This window comes from Seriola aureovittata, chromosome 15, assembly GCF_021018895.1.
Source record: "Seriola aureovittata isolate HTS-2021-v1 ecotype China chromosome 15, ASM2101889v1, whole genome shotgun sequence".
Taxonomy (NCBI): domain Eukaryota; kingdom Metazoa; phylum Chordata; class Actinopteri; order Carangiformes; family Carangidae; genus Seriola; species Seriola aureovittata.
Window position 1 is genome coordinate 9,314,893 of NC_079378.1, and position 23,717 is coordinate 9,338,609.

Sequence of the window (23,717 nt, forward strand, 5' to 3'; positions counted from 1 at the left end):
AGCAGAGAGGTTTTGATTAAATTCTATGATAAACTTTTGAAGGCATAGATTTATGGATTGCAAAAGTTAAACCAACTAATACACAGTATATTAAGCAATATTGAATCAAAATGCATTAAATAACCATTCAGAAAATATGGACTAAAGACATCTGACCTCAAACACACTGGGCTTGCTGCGGGTACAACTGTAAACACTATATATGAGTAAAAACTCAGAGGGTTTAAAATCATAGTGGATAGTGATTTTCATTAAGCACTGAATTGTAAAACACAAAATAATTACCTGTTCATAACGGCCTCTCCATACCAATGACTGCTTGCATAATTTGGTTGATACATCAACACAACTTGCTTTTTTGTTCAGTGCGAGCTTTTGGCGACAGAATGACAGGGTGATAATGTTGCTCAATTCTATTTGACAGGGCAGGGAAAGTGTTCCCTTTCAGCTTTGGCCTTTAAGCAATGTTCCCACCCACAACTCATTCAAACTGACTACTTTACTGCGGTGCATAACAGTAGGGTCTCGTTTATTTTTCTCAAACACCTACACAAAACTGAAAATGTTATGCATAAAACAAAAGCTGAATTACTGATAAAAGGTGATTAGTACACAGACCAACAGCAAACAAAATCTCAAGAGGAACTAGGATAAACTTGCACATTGCCAGCTTCTGAAAAAGTGTTCAAACACTAAAGCAATCCACCAGCTTTTTTGAATTCCATGGACCAGCATGGATTTTCAGAAACTGTTGCTTGACCAGATCTTTGACTGTCTGGTAGACGGCGGCTTCCCCCTACAAACAAACCATTAACAATATCATTCATCACATCTGTCTTAAAACTGCATTGCAGGAAAGTCACAACACACTCAAGCAGAATACACAGCACATTCATCATTACCACACCTTATAGGTTTACAGTGACACACTTCTCAGGAGTGAGCAAAGAGCACCAATGAGATCATCTATAGCTGACACACACACCTTGACACTGTGGTAGGTGGGAAGATCCAGCAGATAGCTATGCCCACCCAGCTGTGCAACCTGGCGGAAATAACTGTAGAGGGCTCTCTTGCTAAGTCTGCTGGAGAAGCCTGGCCCACTCACAGAGGGAGAGCTGGGAAATAAGAAAGTGCAACATAACTAGTAATCCGCTAATGGATGTTTCACTATACATGTATTGATTTTCTTACCTATACACTAGTGCATTTCAAATATTCCAGGTTAGACCACAAGACAACCAATGTGCATTATTTGATGGAAACTGTTGTGACATTGTGAGCACAACACTGATATAACATCACCTTTTAAGTTGAAATTGTAAGCAAACAGTTACACATTCAGCAGTTATGGAGCAACACTTATGTTCACCTCATCTATTACTCACTTTCTTTTAGCTCTTTTTCAGTCTCTACCTACTCCTGAATGTGACTCTTTGGATGCTTAACACTCCACTGTCCACTACAAGCTCTTCTATCTCTTTTAGAGGGATGGCGGTTCAAATTGTAATTGTCACAAGTACAATGTATAGTAAGCAAAGACTGCAAAACTGCAAGAAAAAAAAGGTTGAGGTAAGAGATGAAGAGTCGATTCTGATATTGATACCATAATGAAGAGACCGATTCGGCCGGGATGACTAGGAAATCAGTCTTAGAGAGGTTTAGTTGAAGGTGGCGTTCCTTCATCCATGTGGATATGTCAGAAAGGCAAGCAGAGATCCATGCAGAGACCATGGGGTCAATATGTATATTTAGGTGTCGTCTGCATAGCAGTGATATGAGAATCGGTGCAAGAGGATAATAAGGAGGTGCTGTATATTGCAAAAAGTAAGGGTCCCAGTATTGAACCTTGGGGCACTCCTGTGGGGAGGGGATGGGATAAGGATGTTTGTCCTTTCCATGACACACTAAAGGAGCGCCCAGTAAGAGGGCAACACGATTCAAACCAAGAAAGCACTTGTAAATGTTGTAAATAAAGATAGGTTTGGCAGTGGTACTGAGTGTGACAGCATTAAAAGAAGTTTGCATTAGCAGATGCCTGTGCATTGACTGATATCAAATAATTTTAATGGCTGTTCAAAGACCATTACACTGGTGGAGATTCCTCTTTGCAGAATTCAAAAGATGTGGGTGCAAGCAAAAGATTTTAAAAAACTATTAATTGCTTCAGAGCTGAAAACCATAGCTACAAGAAGCTAGGGATAATTGGCATGCTGCTTCTACATCACTTAATTAAAGATGTCTCATGTGGCACAAGCATCATCTCCTTTCATTTTCACACTTAAATGTGTTTTTTTTCAGCAGGTGTACTTGCCATCCTTTCACTTCCTCTTCACGTCCCCCTGCACACTTTATGTCCTGTATCCTTCCCCCCCAAACCAATTTCTCGTCTTTTTCAGGAGCCTGTTTTTGTTCTTCTATTTTTACTTTATTGTTTGAAACATGCTACAGACCTCAAACTGACACTTTAACCAATGGTGTCCCCTAAAATGAACAGTTCAGGCTGCAGGACAGAAGCTGAAATATGCAGCAACACTGTGAGTGCCAAGCAGGATCTCAAATCTATTTTTGGCTGTAATCTCTGCTCAAGGACAACACAGCCTCTAGTGAGAGCCACGTCTGTGTCAGACTCTAGCTACTGGACATCAGCAGTTGTCTGCAGCTACAAAGCCAAGAGATGGCAGGTGCCCCAGGCCTCGCTGAGGCTGTCAAACAAACAAACTGCATCAGCCTCTGCCAGTAGTTTTGCTCTATCCCTGGAACTGGCTGCAGGAGTGTGAATGAGGTAAGCTACAGTCAGGTCAAGAGGAGTACAGGGCATCATAACTATCCCATAATTTTGATGCCGGGACAAGTTACTGCACATTATCTTCTTAAAATTACCCAAACTTAGATGTCATGCAGTTTCTTAGAACAGTGTGCAGAAGATTCTGAAGAGTTCTTACATCCAAATCTTACCCATCAATGATGAAGCCCTTGCTACTGTCCAGAACTTCTACATCCTTGTCACCAAGGCACCAGTTGATGCTGAGGTCATCATGCTGCAGGGAGGTGACAACAGGCCCCACGTAGTCGCCACAGAGAAAGATGATGCTATGTTTCTTATAGGATGGTGGCAGAAAGTGCTCCCATCCATCACCGAGTCTCTTGTTGGTGATGTCAGACACTTGCTCATTATAGCGCTTCTGGCCTCCTAAATCAACACAATAGTCTCATTATGTTTTCTTGAATCTTTCAGGAAAAACTCTTGCAGAGAAAGCAAATAAGAATAAATCCCTAAATGCTGAACAATTGCTTTGAGGCCCTTTACCTATAACCATGCTGGTGATGTAGAGTGGCTGAATGAAGTGGCTCAGTAATGCACCCTGAACCCCAGTGACAGTCCAACGGCACAACTTGTCACTACCAGACATGCAGCAGACTTTGGCACCCCAGAGACTCGGGTCAAGATAGGCTACAGGGACCAGCAGGCCTTTGGCGTGATACTGCAGCTTCAACTGCGTCCAAGTGTTATCTGCGGAGCCCCTAAGAAGGACATTACATTGTATTTTACTTATTTCGGTACAACCACACTTACTGTATCAGCCAAAAGAAATGTAAACCACAGATATTCAAACTACTGTACTCCAACAGTTTAGTTACAAAATATAATGTGCACTGCACACAAATTGAAAAAGTAAAATATGAATTAACGTAAAAAGAGATAATTCAATTTCCAAGAGGAAATGTATTGACAGGTAAATAATTAATATTTTACAACGTTTGTAGGGTGCCACAGTTCTTATAAGTCAAATTTACAGTTTTGGAATTAAATCCTTAATTTCTATTACAGAAAGCCATTTTACATACACACTGCAATATACTGCCCAAACGATACACACAAATCAAATATGCACTCAGTGGCCACTTTATTATGTACACCTGTACAATCTAATACAATCCAATGCAACAGCTGCAGCTTCCATAACATCTGTGTTTATGAAGTTTATAATGTTAAGCTTTTAGTTACATTGTTGGAAAGGTTTAAAAGTTACACAGGTCTACATTATATAGACATGCTTTATATAATGTTCTTTTGCCCTTTCGATTTTCTTAAACAAATATATCAAGAAGCTAAAACACATAATTCATTTAACCCCTAGGACAGTGTAAAAAAAAGTTTAACATTATAGGCGTCATAAGGATAGACTTTATTGTAGAACAGTAGTATTGAATTGAATCAGACTGAACAGCTATGCCAAATAAGGTGGCCAATGAGTGTATATTGAACAAGTCAAAACAAGAGAAGAACAGATTGCTGTACTTGAAGTAGAAGTTCTTAGCAGCTCCTTCAGGACACTGATTGGTGTAGAGATGAAGGCTGATCTTGGGTTTGAGCTGAAGCTGATGGCTGTCTGTACTACTCTCAAAAATACAGTTCTCCTTGGCATTTGGATCAGCATCAAAGAACAGCAAAAGCTGCTTGTACAGAAACCTGAGCACAAGCCAGAAAATGCCATTCTCAGTTTGAACCACATCAGCATTTTCAATGCACCAGAGGCACCATCAATGGCAGAGGAGAGTCAGCCTACTCTAATAAAAAATTAAAAAAGTATGTCATGACTTCATCTTTAATATTATTGAGAAAAAAATTAAAGTTAAGATTTTGATGCTGGGGCATTTCCCATTCAAACAAATAAAGAATTCAATGTGTGACAACAGCGAAGTTCTAAGTATTTGGACAGTTACACATTTTGTTCTTCAGACTCTATCTCATTCCATTTGAAATACAATAATGGATACTAAATTAATGTACCAGGTCTAAGTTTTAATTTGAATAGGCTGATGCCAGTATTGAAATAACTGTCTGTGAGATATAGCTCTTTTAACTCATAGTGTCCAAAGTAAGTCACTTGGCCATTAAATGTTACCTGGACAGCTGTGTGTTGTTTCCACATTAGTTCATGCACAAACAGCTTACATGTGGAGCTGATGAAAAGTTGAGACATTACGTGTTGTAAGGGTGATATCTCCCACACATTTATTTCTATATTGATGTTAACTTATTTAATTTAAAGCTGATACTTGGCACTTTAAGGAAAAGTCATATTAATAGTTTGTACCTTAGGAGAGCCCGTCTGGCGATGATGATGGCGTGGCAGTCATGGATCATTGTCCCATTGTAGCAAAGCCACTTGCTGCAGCTTGAATGGCCAGCTCCCAATGCCACTACTTTGTAATGCTCACATGGACGGCCTGCTGTATCCAACACTTCTGTGGAGGAAATTCAACTATTTTTCATTCAATTGTATTATTTACTTATTGCTTTAGTTAACACCAACTGCTTGAGACAAGACGACAGAGATGAAGGGCATTTAACTGTGAGGTGAGCCACAGCAACAAGCGATGAAGCATGTTTAACAATACATTTTAAAAGTCTGAACAAAGAAAAGAAGAAATAAAGGGGTAGAAGTTAGCAAGAGTGAAATGCCATTCAAATGCTTTCATCATCAGTCTCCATTCATATCAACTTGTGAGTAAGGACTCACAGGTCACAATCAGGCTGATTTTCTTGAATAAGAAAAAGGAATAACCATCTGGCTGCAGCATCAGATGAAAAGAAATTGTAGCTGTCTGACATGTGATTTCATAAACATTTCCATATAATTCACCATGAAATGTTTTTTCATGCTTGAAAACCTTCATGATCCACACTAGAATTTAAAATAAGCATTTCCAATCATTTTACATGCAGTGCAATGATGACCTGTCATCAGCAAAGGTTCAGTTTATGAATTTCACAAGACACTTAACATAAAATATTCATTGTTCTCTTTAGCAGTGTATAAATGATTACTGATTAAACAAATAAGGAAAATATAATCGTTCAATAACTTGACTATTTTATCGACCCAAGGCATGCAGGGAGCTTACCCCTTATTAAGACAAATGCTGCCATGTGGCTCTTGCAGCCATGGAAATCAGGACACATCTTCAGGACGCTGTCAAAATTCTCACTACTTATTGCTGCCATGTGATTCTTGTGCCAGTCAGTTTGCCAGACTGGAAGAAACATAAAAAATAAAACAATAAGACAGACAGTAGTTCATTGGACAGAGGACAGAGAAGGGCCTTGACAAGATGAGCGATAACAGGATCTTCAAAGTGACAGGGATGCCAACAGTCCAGACGACAAGTGTCAGAGTGTAGGGTTTGGCTATGGCTTTGAGGTAGAATGGAGCAGTTCTTTACTGCCCTGTAGGCCACAGTAGCACCAGAGAGTTCTACTTGTGCAGTGTAGTGGAGACAAAAGCTGTGCAGTGTGGAAAAACTTGGGAACACTAGCTGCAGAGCTCTGTCCACAGATGCTGAACTTTTTGAGCAGCACCACACCGATCCATAATTTCACGAGTAAAGTAATGGTCAGACTGGCAGCGCAAATCTGATTTGGGGCTTATCCAGACTAGAATTAGATACCGAATGCTGACATCCCACAGTGTGACTTCTACTGCACCTTCAGTCTCTGTGCTCCTGTCTTGATTCTGGAAGTCCTTCATCTGGTCCAGGAGGAGCTCTTCATCCAGGATTATGCTTTCAGCAGGTGACACACCAGGGAGAGAGAGGACAGCTGCTTCATCACCTGAGTCTTCACCCTTAAAAAACAAACAAACAAAAAACAGAATCATCCTGGGAAAAATTGGGACTGTGGTTTCGTAATATAGGGAAGCATGTTGCTGTCAAGGCACAAACTGTTGAAGAAGTAATGAGACAGGAATGTGGGGGTAAATACTGAGAATGTTAATCTGTTGTTCACGTCATAAATAACATGGCGGGTGGCTGCAGATGGTTTTGAACCCCTCCAGTTAGCTGGATAATGGTATGAAACACTGCTGTACCTGCAGGTAAAGTAATCTGCTGTTAATTATCACAGATGTTGAGATTTGACTTTGATGTCATATTTTCCAAATATGGTGTAATGCCATCATTTATATCCATATCAATTCAGGTCACCTGTGAAGGACAACTTCCATGTAAGGCATATAATTACTTTTAAGGTTTTTACAATAGGAAATTAGCTACTGGAGGTGATAAACTGAGTCTAACTGATACTGACATTAGCACAATTAGCATTAGCAGTTTTCATTTATTTACCTCATCTTCCAACAGGAGTTTATCTTTCAGTTGGGGCATGGAAGCCCAATCCATGTCACCGCCTTTAGAAAGTAGAGTCCCTCTTGCTTTGCCATGGTCTTGGGACGCATGCACATCTTTCCTGAGACGGTAACATAAACAGTGACCACAGGAAAATAATGAAAATGACTGATCATTGAAATGAAACCACACAGCTTCAGTAACATTTCAGCTGTTTAGATGAAAACTTCTGAAAGAGTTTGTCTTTACTTAAAGACCAAAACATCCAACAGAGTTGTGATTGCCAATAGACAGAGAAAGAAAACAAAAGGGGGAAAAAAAGAATGACTACAACAACAAAGGCTCAGAGCAGATTCCAACCAAGTACATGACAAGCATCTCAACCAAATGAGCCACTGGGTTGTCAATTTGTCCTGAAACTATGGGTGCACTCATTAATAAGATCCACTAACTGACAGTGTGCGTGCCCAATTTTGCCTGGACACACTCGCCAGCAGGCTCCTCACCTGCCCACTCTGAAACCTCAGTAACAAGTAGCCATGACTCAATAAAAGTCAAATTGCTGTTGGTAAAGAAACAGTTACAGCTTGATTTTATGACCTGAGCTTTATAGTGCACTGTAAGAGTGAGAATAGTGACCGTCTATCTGTCATGTTTAAAGATAGGATTTATATGTCACCACTGTGAGATGTGCTTAAAATTTGAGTTCTGAATTCTTTCTGTCAATTACGAGACCAGAGGGGTACCTGGAACACATAAAAAAGTCATCTCTTATTCAGACAAATGTACAATTAGTAATAAGCTTGTTGTTCTTGCAGAGGTACTGTAACCGCCATGTTTCATTACCTCAGCTCAGAAGCACCACTGTAAATGGGTTCATCATCTGTCTGGTTGGCCTGAGGATGGTGAAGGTGCAAGCTTGGCTCAAACTCTGGCAGAGACTGAAAACTAGCAGCACCTCTTCTTGGACTGTATTTAAATGCTTCTTGATCCTCCATGTTTTTCAAGCAACCTGCAGAAAAGTTGAATAAAGCTAAGTAAAGCGTGAGGGTTGCAGCTTTTAACTATGCCAATATAATCAATCAAATGCCTCTTTTTACAACTGTCCCCTGATCTTTAATTTTTGTTTCTATTGAAGATTCACTTTGTAAATTGCCCTAAATTTGCTCACTATGTCAATTTCAAGGGGCTGATCAATAATTTTTGAGAATGAAAACTATTATGCTCTATTGGTGAGGAAAATACAATCCTTAGGATACAAAAATTGGAAGAACATTCAGGTAACTAAAATCTGAAATGGATTATTGTACAATACTGTAAATTGTAATTTTTGTATTCTTTTATTTATTTATCATACATAAATGGACGCCAGGGTGTGGTTCTGATTCTGTCTTGACAGTATTCACTTTGTGGCTGTTTCTACCAAGCGTTAATTGTAGTGCTTTCAAATATAATACTAATGAAGCTAAAGAGATAAACACAATGATAAAAAATGTTACTAAATTACTATTTCATAATTCTATTTGCATTTGGCCAAATGATTAATCGAGAAAAGTAACAGTCAAATTAATCAATTATTAAGTTAATCGTTAATTGTAGCCTCATTTGACCAGGTACCTAGTCCTAGCCAAATGAGTTACTCAGCTAATGTTGGCTAATCAATTACCGCACGTCAACGCATGATTCAATGCTCTCTCAGTGCCAAAAAATATATTAAAAACTTTCTCAATTTTGAGACAAATATATGAAATAAAACTATTAACTTACCGTCGCCTCCTTTCTTTCGCTTTCACCGATATAAACTTTAACGTAAGGTTTGCTAATGCTAATGTTACATTATTTAGCTAACGTTGGCGTGTTTTTTGCTCCGACAGTCAAACCCCGGCGTCTGCTCCGGTCCTGTTCTTACAAGAAGTGCAAACGCTTTGACGTTTCTCGCTGACTTTGTTTCAGCTGAAACGAGTTTAACTACCAAATACATAAACTGCCACACATTGCTCTAAGTTTACCTTCAGGCTTTCTGCGCTCCTCAACACCGTCGTCGCGGTTGCGTCCAGCCGTCTGAATCCAGAACCGTAAGGAGGACGTGTTGTGTCGGAGCTGACTTTGGAGGTAAGTGAAGGAGGCAACAGAAATTATATGTTGGTTGATATTGTGGTGCAGAAATTAGTTTAAATTGCGTGTTTACTACTGATAGTCAAACAACAGAAAGGAATTTCCAGCCTAATTTTTCAGTGCAACATGTGCACTGATGCCAAAACTATGTGGACACCTGAGCATCACAACCATAGGCCTGCTGTGATGGTTGTGTCTTGTTCCTAAATCATTTGCATTAATAAATAGTTACAAAACAGCCTCCATTACTCTTCTGAGAAGGCTTTCCACAACATTTCTGAACCTGGATGCAGGAATTTTCTCCCATTCAGCCGCAAGATCATCAGTGTGCACAGGGGTGTATTGAAACATATGAAGGGGCCTTCCTCCAGCTGTTGCATGCAGCAGTATTAAGATTTCTCTCAACTGAGATTAATAAACCAAACTTCAACCATGAAAAGCAACCCCAAACCAAAAGTACACAAAGATATCCTTGTAATGCTGCGTAAGTGCTGTGCAACTATTATAGTCTACATACCCTCAGTTATTTTAATAGTGTCGCTTTACATGTTCCACATTCAAGATAGTTTTAATGGGTCATTGAAGGATGGATGTATGTTTAAAAATGTAATAAATATCATAGTTTCAGATCTCCGTTTGTATGGTGATGTCAACATTTTGATGGAATTTAGATTGAATCTGGGAAATGTGAGGAAATGAAAGGGCAGATCTGTCATGTTTTATGTATAGACGCAGTAAATAAGCAAATAGGTACATAATAGTTTGATGATTTCTATGAATTTTAAAACTGCACACATACGTACACACACTCATTCATACCAATATAGACACCAAAAGTAAATAATGGAAAACTCCCATGATGATATGAGCATGCAGTTTTAGAAATTAAACCTCTCTCTCTCTCGCTCTCTCTCTCTGTTCCCTTGGTCATTGTGAAACTCAAGACTGAACTCTATTTCACTTCCCCTCACCTCAAAAGAAAGCCTTCAGATCCTTGTTTCCTGAGCCAAATGAGGCTGTCTTATGAGAGTGTGTGTGTGTGTGTGTGTGTGTGTGTGTGTGTGTGTGTGTGTGCGGCTGTGCATATGTCTTAGTGTGTCTGTGTCTCACATGAGACTGTGAAATGTTAAGTCACTCCCATCTCAAGAGAGCCTGCTGAGGCGCAATGGAAACTATCCCACGTGTCATCTTCATTTTAAATACCACCTATCCCCTCCCTGGCTCCCCTCTCTTTGTCTCTTTCTATTCCCCTTTCTCTCCCTGGCTATGTCTTCCTTTTCTTTTCTTTTTTTTTTGCTTTCACACCCACATACTCGCTCACAGGCTGAGAGATTTCCCTGTTTATTTTTTAATGGAAAATAATGAAACAGTGGTGGCATACAGAAAACCACAGAGCTCAGTTCAATATGTTTTTTTTTTCTGCTCAGGGACACTGTTCCCCAAATACATTGTCACAGCTTTTGTGTTGGAATAAGGACAAGCGAAACCGTGAAATACTGAGCCCGTTGACAATTTTTCTAAACATATGTTATTGTGTGCGTGTGTGGAGAGTGTGATTGTGTTGGTGTGCTTGCACGTGTGTGTCTATGTGTGAAAAAACACTACTATGCACTTTCGGGGATAACACTGTGATGTATTAATTTATGTTAATTAACACTGGAAACGAAAACTTGAATTTCAACCAATTGGATTTTCCCTGTGCTTTTTCTTACTGATGTCCACCATGTGTAGCTGCGACACTATGCTCAGTATTGAATGTTTCAGTGTGTATATACACATATATATATATATATATATATATATATATATATATTATATATATATATATATATATATATATATATATATATATATATTTACAGACAGTATGAGGATGGATGGTAAAAAATATCAAGATTTATTACATTATGAATACTAGTCCTTTCATCGTTTATATATCATTGTAGGTGTATACATATACTGTATGTATGAAGTTCATTAATACTGAAACATGAGTAAGACAGTATGAATTTTCCTTTTCCAGTTTACTTCAAATATATATGTTTAATCATTTATGGCACGAGCACCTGTACAGAGAGGTCATGAATTTTTGAAAATCAAGCTTAACTTTTGTGGAGAGTGAACATTTTAAAAGTATGATTTAAAAAAAAAAAAGCCTTTTAGAGCTCTGTAATGTACTACTTTACACAGGAAGTAAAAAATTTAGCTCGCTAACATCTGTGTAACTCGACATGAGCAGCTGCGTCTGATTCAGTCTGCTCGTTTTATTCTGCTGGGAGCTGTTTGGTGCAAGAATGACATCAGTCTGGGTGATTGTGCCATCCAAAAAAAAAAAAAAAGAAAAAGAAAACTTCAACATAGTTACACAGCATATCCCTCTTATTCACACTTAACTATTACAGACTTGCTGGTGAATAAAATATGAAATTTGGAAATGTGAAACTGATTTCCAACTGGGTCACTGCCTCCATGCACAACTGAGCAGGGATAATTGGACATTCATATTTTTTTCCTAAATAGATTTGACAGGGTTTTCCCCAGGCTCACCACTAGAGGGTAAAAGTCCTTTGCTCACACACTCTCTCAGTTTATTTCTAAAGCTCACACATGACCTACAAATCAGCAGCATCAGACAGAGGAGAGGGAAAAAGAGAGGTGTTTGGGATCCAGCACTGCTTTCCCAAAATATCCTAAACCAAAAGATATCATTTTCTCCTTACAATATCCTCCGATTCTTCTTTTTCTACTTCATTATATTAAAGGATTAGCAGCTGTACTGGCTAATATCATATCATATTTCTAAAATATATTGGAAATGTATTTGAAATATGTGGATCAGTAAAAATATTATACATATATTCATGGATCACAGACAGTGTATCCGATTGACTTCAGCAAAATAAACAAAATAAAAGTTTTTATTCTAAAAAAAAAAAGCAACCAATCCAAATGAGATGCTAAGAGCAAAAAAACCTAAAGCCAGGTCATAAGGTCGTTTGAAAACTTATTACATGATGAACTGCAGAACTCACTTTGTTAACAATTGAATTAAAGCTGCTGTTAGATTTTAGTGAGGTGTCATTTTCATAGCATGTATATGATTATCAAGTAAAAGTCTCTTGCATGTCCAGTCATGCACCCGCATCACCTGTGTTAATTCTGACCACTTTCACTGGTAATATCCAAAGTTTATCAGTGCTCAAACTGTGGAAATGTGTAACCTACAGCAAACTCACAGCAGTAAAATGCAGGAATGCATAACTTGATTTGGGAGGCATCCCAACACGTCTACTGCCTGTAACTGCGCTGAGCCTTTCATATGAGTTCTGATCTTGCTTTCAACCCTCTACTCATTTTGCTTTTACTTCAAAATAAGAGCACACAGTTACTTAAGATAGACAGTTACTTTATCCAGGATTAACAACTGCTTCCAAAGAACCAAATTAGCTGGGTGAGACTAAACAGGGTTATTTTAGCCTGTTGACAGCATGTTAGCTTGAATTAGTTAAGCTTCATTAAAGGAGCAGGGCCCAGGTAACTTAGTGCTAGTTAGCAAATGTTAAATGCTGAATGAACATTTTACCTGCTACACATTGGCATGTTAGAATTGTTATTGTGTCCATGTTGGCATGGGCGGCACGGTGGTGAAGTGGTGAAGGTTCTCGGTCCGAACCTGCCAGCCAGCTGCACTCTTTCTCTGTGGAGTTTGCATGTTCTCCCTGTGTCTGTGTGGGTTCTCTCTGGGTGCTCCGGCTTCTTCCCACAGTCCAAAGACATAAAGGTTAGGTTATTTGGTGACTCTAAATTGCCCGTAGGTGTGTGAATGGTTGTTTGTCTCTATATGTCAGCCCTGTCATAGACTGCCGACCCTGTCCAGGGTGTACCCCGCCCTCACCCAATGTCTGCTGGGATTGGCGACTTAAGGATAATCAATAAGGATAATGGATGGATGGATGGATGCATATTACTGTGCTAGCTTTAGCATTTAGCTCGAAGCTGTGCTGTTCCGATAAGTACTGAGTCATGGGCATAGCTGCTGACGTGACAGTCTTGTTAAAACATATTCCTATGGGAACTGTCCATGCTTCTTGTGCAACCACGTAATACATACTTAGTATTTTATAATCTCACTCTCTCTTCAAAAGTGTATCGTCACACTTTACTAACTGGTATGTATGTATGTATGTATGTATGTATGTATGTATGTAAAGGTTGGTGGAGGAACTTTGTGTCTATCAGAGATGTCTCACTAGTGGCAGATAATTTATTTTGCTCACGAAAGTGCTCCATCCTTTGGGTAAAAAAGATTTAGATCACATCACATAGGACATAAGACAAGTACACATAAGTCAGCAACATGTGTGATAAAGACTATCACACGAAAAAAACTAGTTTATGCATTTGAATTTCAGCACGATGTATATGTGGATCATCTGTGTGTGTGTGTCTGTGAATAAAGAGCTAGACAGGTGGTTGCGTGCAAACTCAAACACAACACCTGTGTTGTCTTTTAATCTCAGGAAAAGGCGGTGGATTGTAGAGACAGAGAGATCAAGCTCTTTCACCAGAGCACGAAAGAAAGCGACTGGTGTTGATTCTGTTTTTTTGATGTGCTGCCATCCAACTGTGCCAGGCAGAATCTCAAAAAGGAGACGGCTACTGATATTAGGATACACACAGTGGTCCTTATATCAGGTATAGCAGGAAAAGAGCACTGACACATACCAAGCTGGCATCCAAATCTAATCTAGGAGGAGGGTCAGAGCCAAAATCGATTATGCTCTGATTTTCATTGTTCCTCCACACCTTTTTCATCAGACAGAAACTGAACGGTTGGGAGTTTATAAGCAGCAGTATGTGATTTACACAGTAGAAGACCAATGCTACTCAGCAGCCCTTCTTTCTTTAGTTCCTATACAGTCTGCCCCTGACTCTCTGTGGCTGCTGCCTCATGCATCTTTAAAAGATGAGAGGGTGGCTCCACTTTCTCACGCCATGTATGACGAGGAGGGAGCAAACACGAGACAGATGAAGGAGAAACAGTAGGTAGCGGCATGCTGAACCCACACACCGTATAGGCACGCTGTACTACTGTATATTTATAAAAAACTTAATCACCCTTTGTGTCTCCTTTTTCTGTGTCGTGAGTTATTCCCCACAACACAGAAATTTCGTGCTGCTCTCGGTGAATCTCATCAGGATAATTATTCGCACACAGGCATCCGAGGCATGAGCATCTGCCTCTCCTTCTGTTGACCTCCCCCTGCCTCCCCCTCATTTTTTTTCTTTTCCACACTCCTCTCTTCTCCTCTCCTCTCCTCTCCTAAAACACCTTTCACATCCCATCCTCCTTCTCCTTCTCCAACTGATCTTCTCTCCTTATGCTGAAGCCATTTCTTTGTTAACTGGAGCATCTCTTCCATTTATTATCCACTTCACAGTCTTTGCAAATTGCAAACATATTCTGCATATATTCAAAAGGGAGAAGAATTGGTGCAAGAGGGGAATAAAGCAGAGATGAAAGGTGGCAGGGAGAGAAGAGCAGATTTGCAGAGACATTCAGAAAAAATATGGGTAAAGAAATATAGGTCATACCACAAATGTTGCAATGAAAGTTGCATTCAAAGCTTCCCTGTTACTGTATAGTCCATGTTTAAGTGTTAGAAAACATATAACCTACTCTTGTGAGAGCGTAGTAATGGATATAGGATATGCAGTAGCCTGTGCAGTAAACTATATGATCTGTGCATTAGCAGAACATCCGGCTGCAAGTCGTAGTTGTATCATATTACATATAATCACTGACTGGTGAAAGCTCTTATCTCCAAGAATTAAATTTTTTAATAAATATTAAAAAATAGACTCTGAAAGAGATTCCCAAATCCTTTTTCATTTTCCATATTACCTCTCAGCTAAAGTGGAGTTATGAGGTTTACATAGAACAGAAATGATGGCCACCACTGTACATCTCTGTATATGTGTTTTTAAAATGCCTTAATGGAATCAATATTGCTGTAGAGCTGTGTGGACTCCTATCACAGGCTCTCCTTTCCTCAAAGCATATACGGTCAACAGATGCTGACCTTCTATTATTGCATTTCAGATGATAGCTGCGTCTGTGGCGGTAGGACCAACACATTACTAGCCAGAGACATTGCCAGGAATCCAGGAATCATATTAACGAGTGAAGTGACTCCCACTTATGAAACCACATGTGTATTATAGCCTGAGATTAAAAAAAAAAAAAAAAAACTCACTCTTGCCATTTCAAGGTAAAGCACAAAGGTGATCCGTCTTCACTCCCTAAAAACCAACGAATGACGTGACACCTAAGGCAACAAATGCACGGTCAGTCGTCATTATAACTTACTTCCTGTTGCCAGTCCAAGCTTAGTCTTGCTGTTTTAAGATCTGTTGACACTGCACAAAGCAAGATAAGTAAAAGTCAACACGGCCGTCCTGCTGTCAAGCTGGCAAAATTACAACCCAGATTTGCTGACGTTGTAAAAAGCATGTTTTCCGACGTGAATCCGTGTGCTTGCAGATTGTACCCTGAGAGTGTGTGTACATGGCTGTAAGGATGGCAATGTTGGTTCTGATGGCCGGTCCACCACTTTGGTTTCAACTGAAATAGCTCATCAGCTGTTGTATGGATTGGCATAAAATTTTGTACAGACAGTCATCTGCTTTGGTCTCTGGAAATTTAACCCTGTAAAGTGCCTTAAGATCATGTAGGCCTATGTTGTGATTTGGTGCTATTCAAATAAAACTGAATTGAATTTAAAATAGAAAAAGTCTCTGGTGATCCCCTGATCTTTTGTCTAGTGCTGCCATGAGGTTCACGTTTGTGGTTTTGAATGAAATGTCTTGATGCCTACACATCAGCTGACGTTTAAATAATCACTGCACCAAACTCTACAGCCTTACAGAGCTGCTAGCATGGCTGTAGACTGTACTCCTGTTTTGTGTTAATCCCACCAAGCCCTGTCTCCTCATGTGTATCTGTAAGGCTGGATAACAGCCATATATTTCAGGCCTGCTCTAAAGCATCACTGTCTTCACCTTCCATATTCGCTATATGTCCTTGTTACACCCAGTTGCATCTGTTGGCACATTTCTCTGGCACATGTTGTGCTATAAATAGCAAACTGGCATCTGCAGTGAATCTGCCTCTCTGTTACAGTGCTTTGAAATAATTGCAACATACCAAACTCTGGGCTTGGATGTGCATTTATGACATCTACCTTAGTCAAGGTAGATGGCCCGGAGTCACAAAATCAGAACAAAAGCCGTTGAAAGCTTTAGTTGCGAAGGCATTAATTGATCAATGAATTGACCGTGTTAAATGTATCAACAAAAATTCTGATAATCGGTTCATCAAGTCTTTTATCAACGGAAAATGACATATATTCACTGGTTGCAGCTTCTCAAAAGTGAAGATTTGCAACTGTCTCTGTCATAAATGAGATATTTATGAATTTTGGACTGTGGGTCCAACAAAAAAAAGAAACCTCAAGATTTCAGCCTGAGCTCCAGGCAGTTTTGATGGGCATATATTGTGCGTGAACACTGAATAAAAACACTCATCTTTGTCTCAGAGACATTATGATCAGCCCGAAAAGAGAGGAAGGGAAAGAGAGAGATGTGAGACTTAGTTAATAGAAGGCAGCTAATCAAACGTCTAATTATATGCCCATAAAATGAAAGATAACATTACAGAATTGGGGGAATCTTTCACGCATGTGCAGCACAGATTCACATTACACTCTGGGTGAGATGTGGGGGGAGGGGAACTCTGTTTCATAGCCTCAGCAGGGGATATGCAAAATGCATATTCAGATGGCAAGAACACATACAGTATGGTATACTGTACGCATATAGAGGGGTTTTCAAGGGCATGCACTGCACTGAGATCTGCAGTCCAACTCAAGCATGTTTGGTATTTTTTAAATCTATATATCCTGAATGCAAATTTTAATGTTGATATGAGTCATGCAAGTATATGAAACTGAAGCAGTACGTAGTATGGTTCATATAGGGGTTTCTGACTTCTAGCTCACTAAAGAGCAGTTGGTGGAGGCGAGGCATGGAGAGAGGGGAATCTTTAAGACATTGCCCTGGCTCAGACATATCAATTAAACATCAATGGCCAGCGGGGCATCATTCAGACTGCACCGAACCTACTGTAGGTGGATCCCAGCAAAATTCTCATGTTCAGCCAAGACTTCACTTCCAAAAATAGGGCTGTGTCGATTAAACATGAATGAGTAGGTTCTTGTTAGATGAGTGTGTGTGTGTGTGTGTGTGTGTGTGTGTGTGTGTGTGTGTGCGCGTGCGTGCGTGCGTGTGCATGCGTGTACTGGGTCTTTCCCAAGAGCGGTTCTGTTCTGCTACCTCTCCAAGTTGACGCTGGTTACCATGGCAGCAACATCAGCTCTGTATCACCCCCTCTTCCTCTTCCTCCCTCTGTCTCTCTCTCTCTCTTTCTCTCTCTCTCTCTTTCTTTCTCCCTCCTTCTCCTTCTCTCTTCTCCTTCTCTCTGCTGCCTCCATCACACACCACAGTAAGCAGACCACCAGCCATCATTTACATGGCACAGTTGGTCCTCAGCCAAGGCTCTCTCATCTCTGGCAGGCAGGAGATATATGGAAATTATGGAAATGTTACACATATCACCACAATGCAATCCCACAATTCCTCCATAAATACAGGAATAGGTTCCCTTATCTACCATCTTCATTTGACTTTTTTTCAGGGCAGTCTTTCATTTCTTGGCTCCCGTAGCGACACCAGCATTTCTATGCAACACCAGACCTACAGCATTTCAGATCGCTTGTAGCCTCTGTGCATTAATTCACCATTCACTGGAGTTTTGGTCGGTTTCTGTGAAGCAGGATTTGCATTAATCCTCAGTCGTCATCAGTGATCTTCGTCATCCCTCATCCATTTGTCTTCTCTGTCCCATTTAGTTTGAACAATGTAATGACATATGTCAGAATGAAGACAAAAAGAACTGAAGGGGGGGGGTCGCGGATGGAGTGGTGTAATGTAGAGGAGTGATTTCCATTCCCAGCAGAAATCAATAGGCTGAGATCTAACATTATGGGAATGTGTGTGTGTGAGTATACACTCTATGTGTGTATATGTACATGCGAGTATGTGTGTGTATGCATGTGCACCTATTATCAAACATGTGTATGGAATTAAATGTCCTTTTACATTTGTGTGTGTGTGTGTGTGTGTGTGTGTGTGTGTGCGTGCCTAAAACAGAGAGCCACAGCTAGAGGGTAATCAATACGGACTGTAAATGATGGCTATAATGGGACCATGCCTGTGGTGGGACATTGCAGTAGTGATGTGGATGGAGCCTGTGTGAGTGTGTGTGGAGGGGATACAGTGCTGGTATTTGATCCTGTGTGTGTGTGTGTGGTTGTGTGTGTGGTTGTGTGTGTTCTCCAATGCAGGGCAAACAGAGAGGGTGTGGTTGGTGGGCAGACAGGGTCCCAGTCTCAATCCTGGGTGTACGATAACAGTAATTCAATTGAGCTGGTGAGCCCTGGCCAGTGGGATTCTTTGCCTGTGGGTAAGTGTGTGTGTGTGTGTGTGTGTGTTTTAGTCATTAGGCAACCTGATCCTCCTGGCTCACTCCTCCGGTCTGAATGAATAAGTGATCAAAGTCTATAACATTGTGTGTGTGTGTGTGTATGTGTGTGTGTGTGTGTGTGTGTGTGTGTCCATGTACTGTATGTGTGTCCTTGTGTTTCTGATTTCATCCTACTTCCTTCCTTCCTTCCCTTGTCCTTCCCTCTGTCCTTCCTTCTTTCCTTCTCTCCTTCTATTAATTCCAGTTCTTCTCCAAATGTCTTTTCTCCTCTCATTCATTCTCCTACCTGTAGTCTTTATTATTATACCAATATAATATAACCAATTTCTTCTCTCTGTTTGAATTCCTATTTCTTTTCAGTTTTTTTCTTTTCAAGTATCGTTCTAGAAACTACCAAGGACTTTAAACTAAAGAAATGTCATTGTCCTGTGTCTATTATTGTCTCTGTGCACATGACAATAGATATGAAAATATATTTTCAAATAAATCACATTATTATCCAGTAAAAGGGTCAGTTCATCCAAATAACAAAACAATTTTCTCACTTACCTATGCTAATGTCCAGCAGGTTGTTTGGTTTGAAATATCACTCTCAGAGATTTCTTCCTCCACCCCAATATAATAGGATCTTTCCCTGTGGCTCTTAAAGAAATAAAAAATTACAATCACTGTGAACAATTTTGTCATTGGGACAATTTTTTTCTAGATAAACCCAAATTATCATTGTGGCCTGGTACCATGACAGAAAAATTAGGATATCTTTTCTATTTTTGTAATGTAGGTGATCTGACCCTTTACCTGCTGTTTACCTAAAAGAAAGCCACAAAAAAAGAAATGTTTTCTCATCACTCTTATCCTCCTTTCGATCCTCTCCTCTACTCCTCCCCCCCCCCCCCACTCTGCTGAGCCAGTCCTTGGCAGCCAATCATCCTCTGCGGGCCAAGCACAAACAAATGGCAGCCTCCCTCGCTGGACATGGCCTGATCACGCACCCATGAGCAAGCAGAGGCACATACCGTGCTGTGGATGCGGTACGCCTGCACATATCTCATATGAGCAATCACCCGTGCACGTGTGTGGCAGATTCATGGCCGCACACAGAGAGACGGAAATACCGTATGGACACAAACATACCCTACCTCTGCCCAACCCTGTGGCTTTATATTAGCGTAATCCTTGGTTTAATATGAATCCAGACCAAAGCTTTTTTCCTATTTTCCCAAAAGAGATACTGCCATGGCCTGGTTTTACTAGGACAAAGTCATTTAGCCTACATATACACACACACACACACACACACACACACATACACACATTAAAACACGCACACATTCAGGGTGGGATCAGGCTGTATTCATGCCAACTAGTCCCAGATTGGGTGCTCGTGGTGAGAACGTAATGAGTGGAGACCAATATGTCGCATGCCTTTCTGCCTCCCTGTTTTTTTTTTTTTTTCTGTCTCCTTGAGTGTCGGGATCCCTTTTCCCTTCATTCTCTGCCTTGGAGCGAGTGACAAACTCCCACTGTGCCCACTTATGTGTCTCCCTCCACTGTCATATAGTGTCTGTCTGACATGTCGCTATTCTGTGAAGCCGTCATATCGAGAGTATCTATTCCTACTGCAATGCATCACGTCAAAAGCATTGTGACAGGCGTCCTTTAAGTGCGCCGTGTGTTTGCATTCTTGAGTCTGAGTAATGATCTGGCTTCTGAAAACTGTCATCTCTGGGGTTAATTACTAAAGTTGCATGTCACTTTTTTGGGGCCAGTTTCAAAGCCAAAAGATGAATTTTGCGACGGGGTGAAATCAACTCATTTTCACTCGTTTAGTCACATTCAGTTTGCTCAAATTAACTGTCACAGCAAATGCAACAGAATTATAGTAAAATCATGATTTTCAAACATTTCTCCGCAGACTCCTGATTCATGGTAAAATCCGTCAGTTTCTGAATTCATGTACAAGTTGCTTTGATGTTTACATAAGTGAAATTTCAATGAGGGCATTAAAATGATACCAGTGCCTCTTTCAGTCAGGAGTTTTAGTCCCTGTGAGACCATATGACCCGATGCCTATTTCCATGTCTGCCTCTGTCATATAACTGTATAGTTTTCAATATGTTGCACTAATTTCCAAATTACCCAGCTTAGTCCAAACACACCTGGTGCTACCTCTAATGATTAGCGCTGCACAGCACTTGAAAAGGACTGCGAATTACAAAGACTGCCTCACGTGGCACAACCACACAAGGGGCTCAGGTAGGCTGTGCTTAGCTTACCTTAACTTCACTCTCTTGAGTTTTAATAATAAACAGGCAGTGATGAATGGAATCGAACTGGCATTGAAGGTGTACACATGGGATACTCTGAATATGCAAATGAGGGAATGAGGAAACAGTATTTGCATGATAATAATATCTGTTGCTCGTCGAATACGGCCTCACATTCCCCCTGCAACCATGCAGGCCAATCTCTGGAGCGAATAAAGCTCTCGGGATGGCTGCCGTACTGTGACTGAGCCACCATCTTGTCGCAACAAAGCATTGTGGGTAAACAGCATTATTTGGTCTACTTCAAATACATTGAATGTAGGAAAATGGATGAAAGACCACATCAGACCGTATAGCGCTGTTTTCCCCCTCGCTCAGTGGTCCATATTATGCACTCTGTATCTCAGGCTATGCATATTTGTGCTCTGGCTTTGGAGATTTGGACATAAGCTACACTATTGCCAGCGTTCAGTCAATACAGTTAATTTTCCAGGCGTTCAGCTGCACTGCTATCTGTCCATTTATTTCCAATGTGCTTTTGCTGACGTGATGTTCCCCTTTGCCACATTTATCGTCTCTGTATCATATTTGGCCTTGTCTTATGTTCTGTTTGTTATCTTAAAAGTGATGACTCATGGAAGTCTGCCTGTCTCCTCGTTTTATTTTAATTTTCATTCATCTTTTACTTTTTACAGCCTCTGGAGCCCGTGGGCCTATGATTAACCCGCCACCAGGTTATTGATTATTTCATTTTCATTTTCAAGTGATTTCTATTCCAAAATACACCACATGGATTAGATGTAGTCATTATATAGTCGTCACAGATTTTTAGTCTATCACATAAGAAACAGCTTTCAACCGTTTCTTGCCTCTCATTGGTGCTGTTTCATGTCATGAAGAATAAATGAACTCCCCTTCCTTTTCCATCAATGATCTCATTATCCCGTTACATTTTAATTTTGAAACATTACACACTGCACAGGGTGCCTGTGAAAAGAAGTTTCTGAAATCTAGAGTGCAAGTCTGGAACTTTTTAATAAGAAAACCAATATTCCTGGATGAAAATGTATCTTCCACTCTGTTTCCAAAGTGCTCCCTCTCGCCCACCGTTTAATTGAGCTATTCTTCATTGTAATTACTGTGACACACTGGCCTTGTGGTGATCTCTTCCACTGTTTCATTACTTGAGATCAATGGGGTTTTAGTGACAGATTTGGCCCTGAGACTCCTTTGTCAGCTGTGTTTATAATTATTATATTAAATAATAACATATTTTACATCTAGAATGACGTCTGCCGTATTGAATCCAACCTTTTAACTTGTCAACTCTATACAAATGCTTTGACTTTCAACTTATTAGGCACCCGATGTTATTACTGTTAGACTGTCACGCCATTTTGCTTCTTTAGAAATAGCTGCAGGCACTGAGCTGAAAAAATACAAACGTGCAAACTCGCAGGAATTTTTCATTTGATTTTCAACAGAGTTTTGTATCTTAATATAATAAAAAATAGAGAACCTGCATGGCATTTCAAATTAAACCACTCTTGCTTAATGGTGTGCAATGTTCACCCCCTCACTCACTCACACAGACTGGCATCGAGAGTGTAAGAACAAAAACGATTAAGCCACACACACCTTTCTTCAACAATCCCTGTATCGTGTCCCCTCTCTTTCTCCTCTCTCCCTCTCACTTTGTTTCACTTGTTTCATAAATCTGTCCAATGCAGCTTTCACACGGAGGCAGATTATTGCTTTCCAACTAATACCAGAGACATTTCATGCTCAAGTATGAAAAGGGATTTAAGGACAGAAATCTAATCTACTGTAGTGTGCAATGATGAAATATCAGTGTAATATCTACTGAGAAGCTTGAGAAACCTCAATAGAAAGCCAGTCCCAGATATGATGGAGCATTTCTAATCGTATTTGGTCCTCTCCACTACCCTCCTTTCCTTTCCTTTCCTTTCCTTTCCTTTCCTTTCCTTTCCTTTCCTTTCCTTTCCTTTCCTTTCCTTTCCTTTCCTTTCCTTTCCTTTCCTTCCCTTTCCTTTCCTCTCCTCTCTGTCCTCTCCTGTCCTTCTTATCCTTTCCTTTCCATCTGCATAATCCAGAACATCAGAGCAGATTGTGGCTGAATGGGAGGCTGCAGTAGCAGGTGTAATCTTAGGGTTGTGCATCTCTCATCTGCAGATCTCCCTCTGCAGCCTCTCTGATGCTATTTATGGCACACATGCACATGCAGCAGCATGGCTGAGAATGAGGCAGGGATTGGGAGAGCCTTGAGGGGAGGAGGGGAGGGTTGACAAGTGCAGGGTTGCATTCATTGGAAAGCACTAGTCTATAATCTGCCTGCACGCTGCTGTCGATGCTTGAATTTGGTCGGGTTGGGGCTGCATTGGACTGATTTGACGTGATTGTCCGACATGTTAGGCTGGATTTGCATTAGCTAAACACTAGATTAGACAATGTGAATCAAGTTGAAAGAGCTCAGGCTGTGGCTAGTCTTAAACAACGCCGTCCAAACAGGGTCAGACAACATTCCTCTGCACCACCAGTAGGACTGTCTACTGCCTAGCATGCCACATTATCTTCACAGC

General features: G+C 40.4%; 1 protein-coding gene across 2 annotated transcripts; it reads right to left on the reverse strand.

The window, feature by feature from the left end:
- Positions 1–498: 498 nt before the first annotated feature.
- adad2 (adenosine deaminase domain containing 2) lies at positions 499–19,523 on the reverse strand. Of its 2 annotated transcripts, XM_056398351.1 has the most exons (12): positions 19,400–19,523; positions 9,141–9,235; positions 7,978–8,143; positions 7,132–7,252; positions 6,494–6,632; positions 5,914–6,042; positions 5,103–5,253; positions 4,304–4,474; positions 3,311–3,525; positions 2,959–3,193; positions 986–1,118; positions 499–796 (listed from the first exon to the last, which is right to left on the reverse strand). In XM_056398351.1, the coding sequence occupies exons 3-12, from the start codon at positions 8,127–8,129 to the stop codon at positions 686–688; spliced, it is 1,557 nt and encodes a 518-aa protein (XP_056254326.1). In that variant the 5' UTR covers positions 8,130–8,143; positions 9,141–9,235; positions 19,400–19,523; the 3' UTR covers positions 499–685. The 2 variants fall into 2 exon arrangements, with proteins under 2 accessions (XP_056254326.1, XP_056254327.1); XM_056398352.1 differs by lacking the exons at positions 9,141–9,235; positions 19,400–19,523 and adding an exon at positions 8,899–9,134.
- Positions 19,524–23,717: the final 4,194 nt, after the last annotated feature.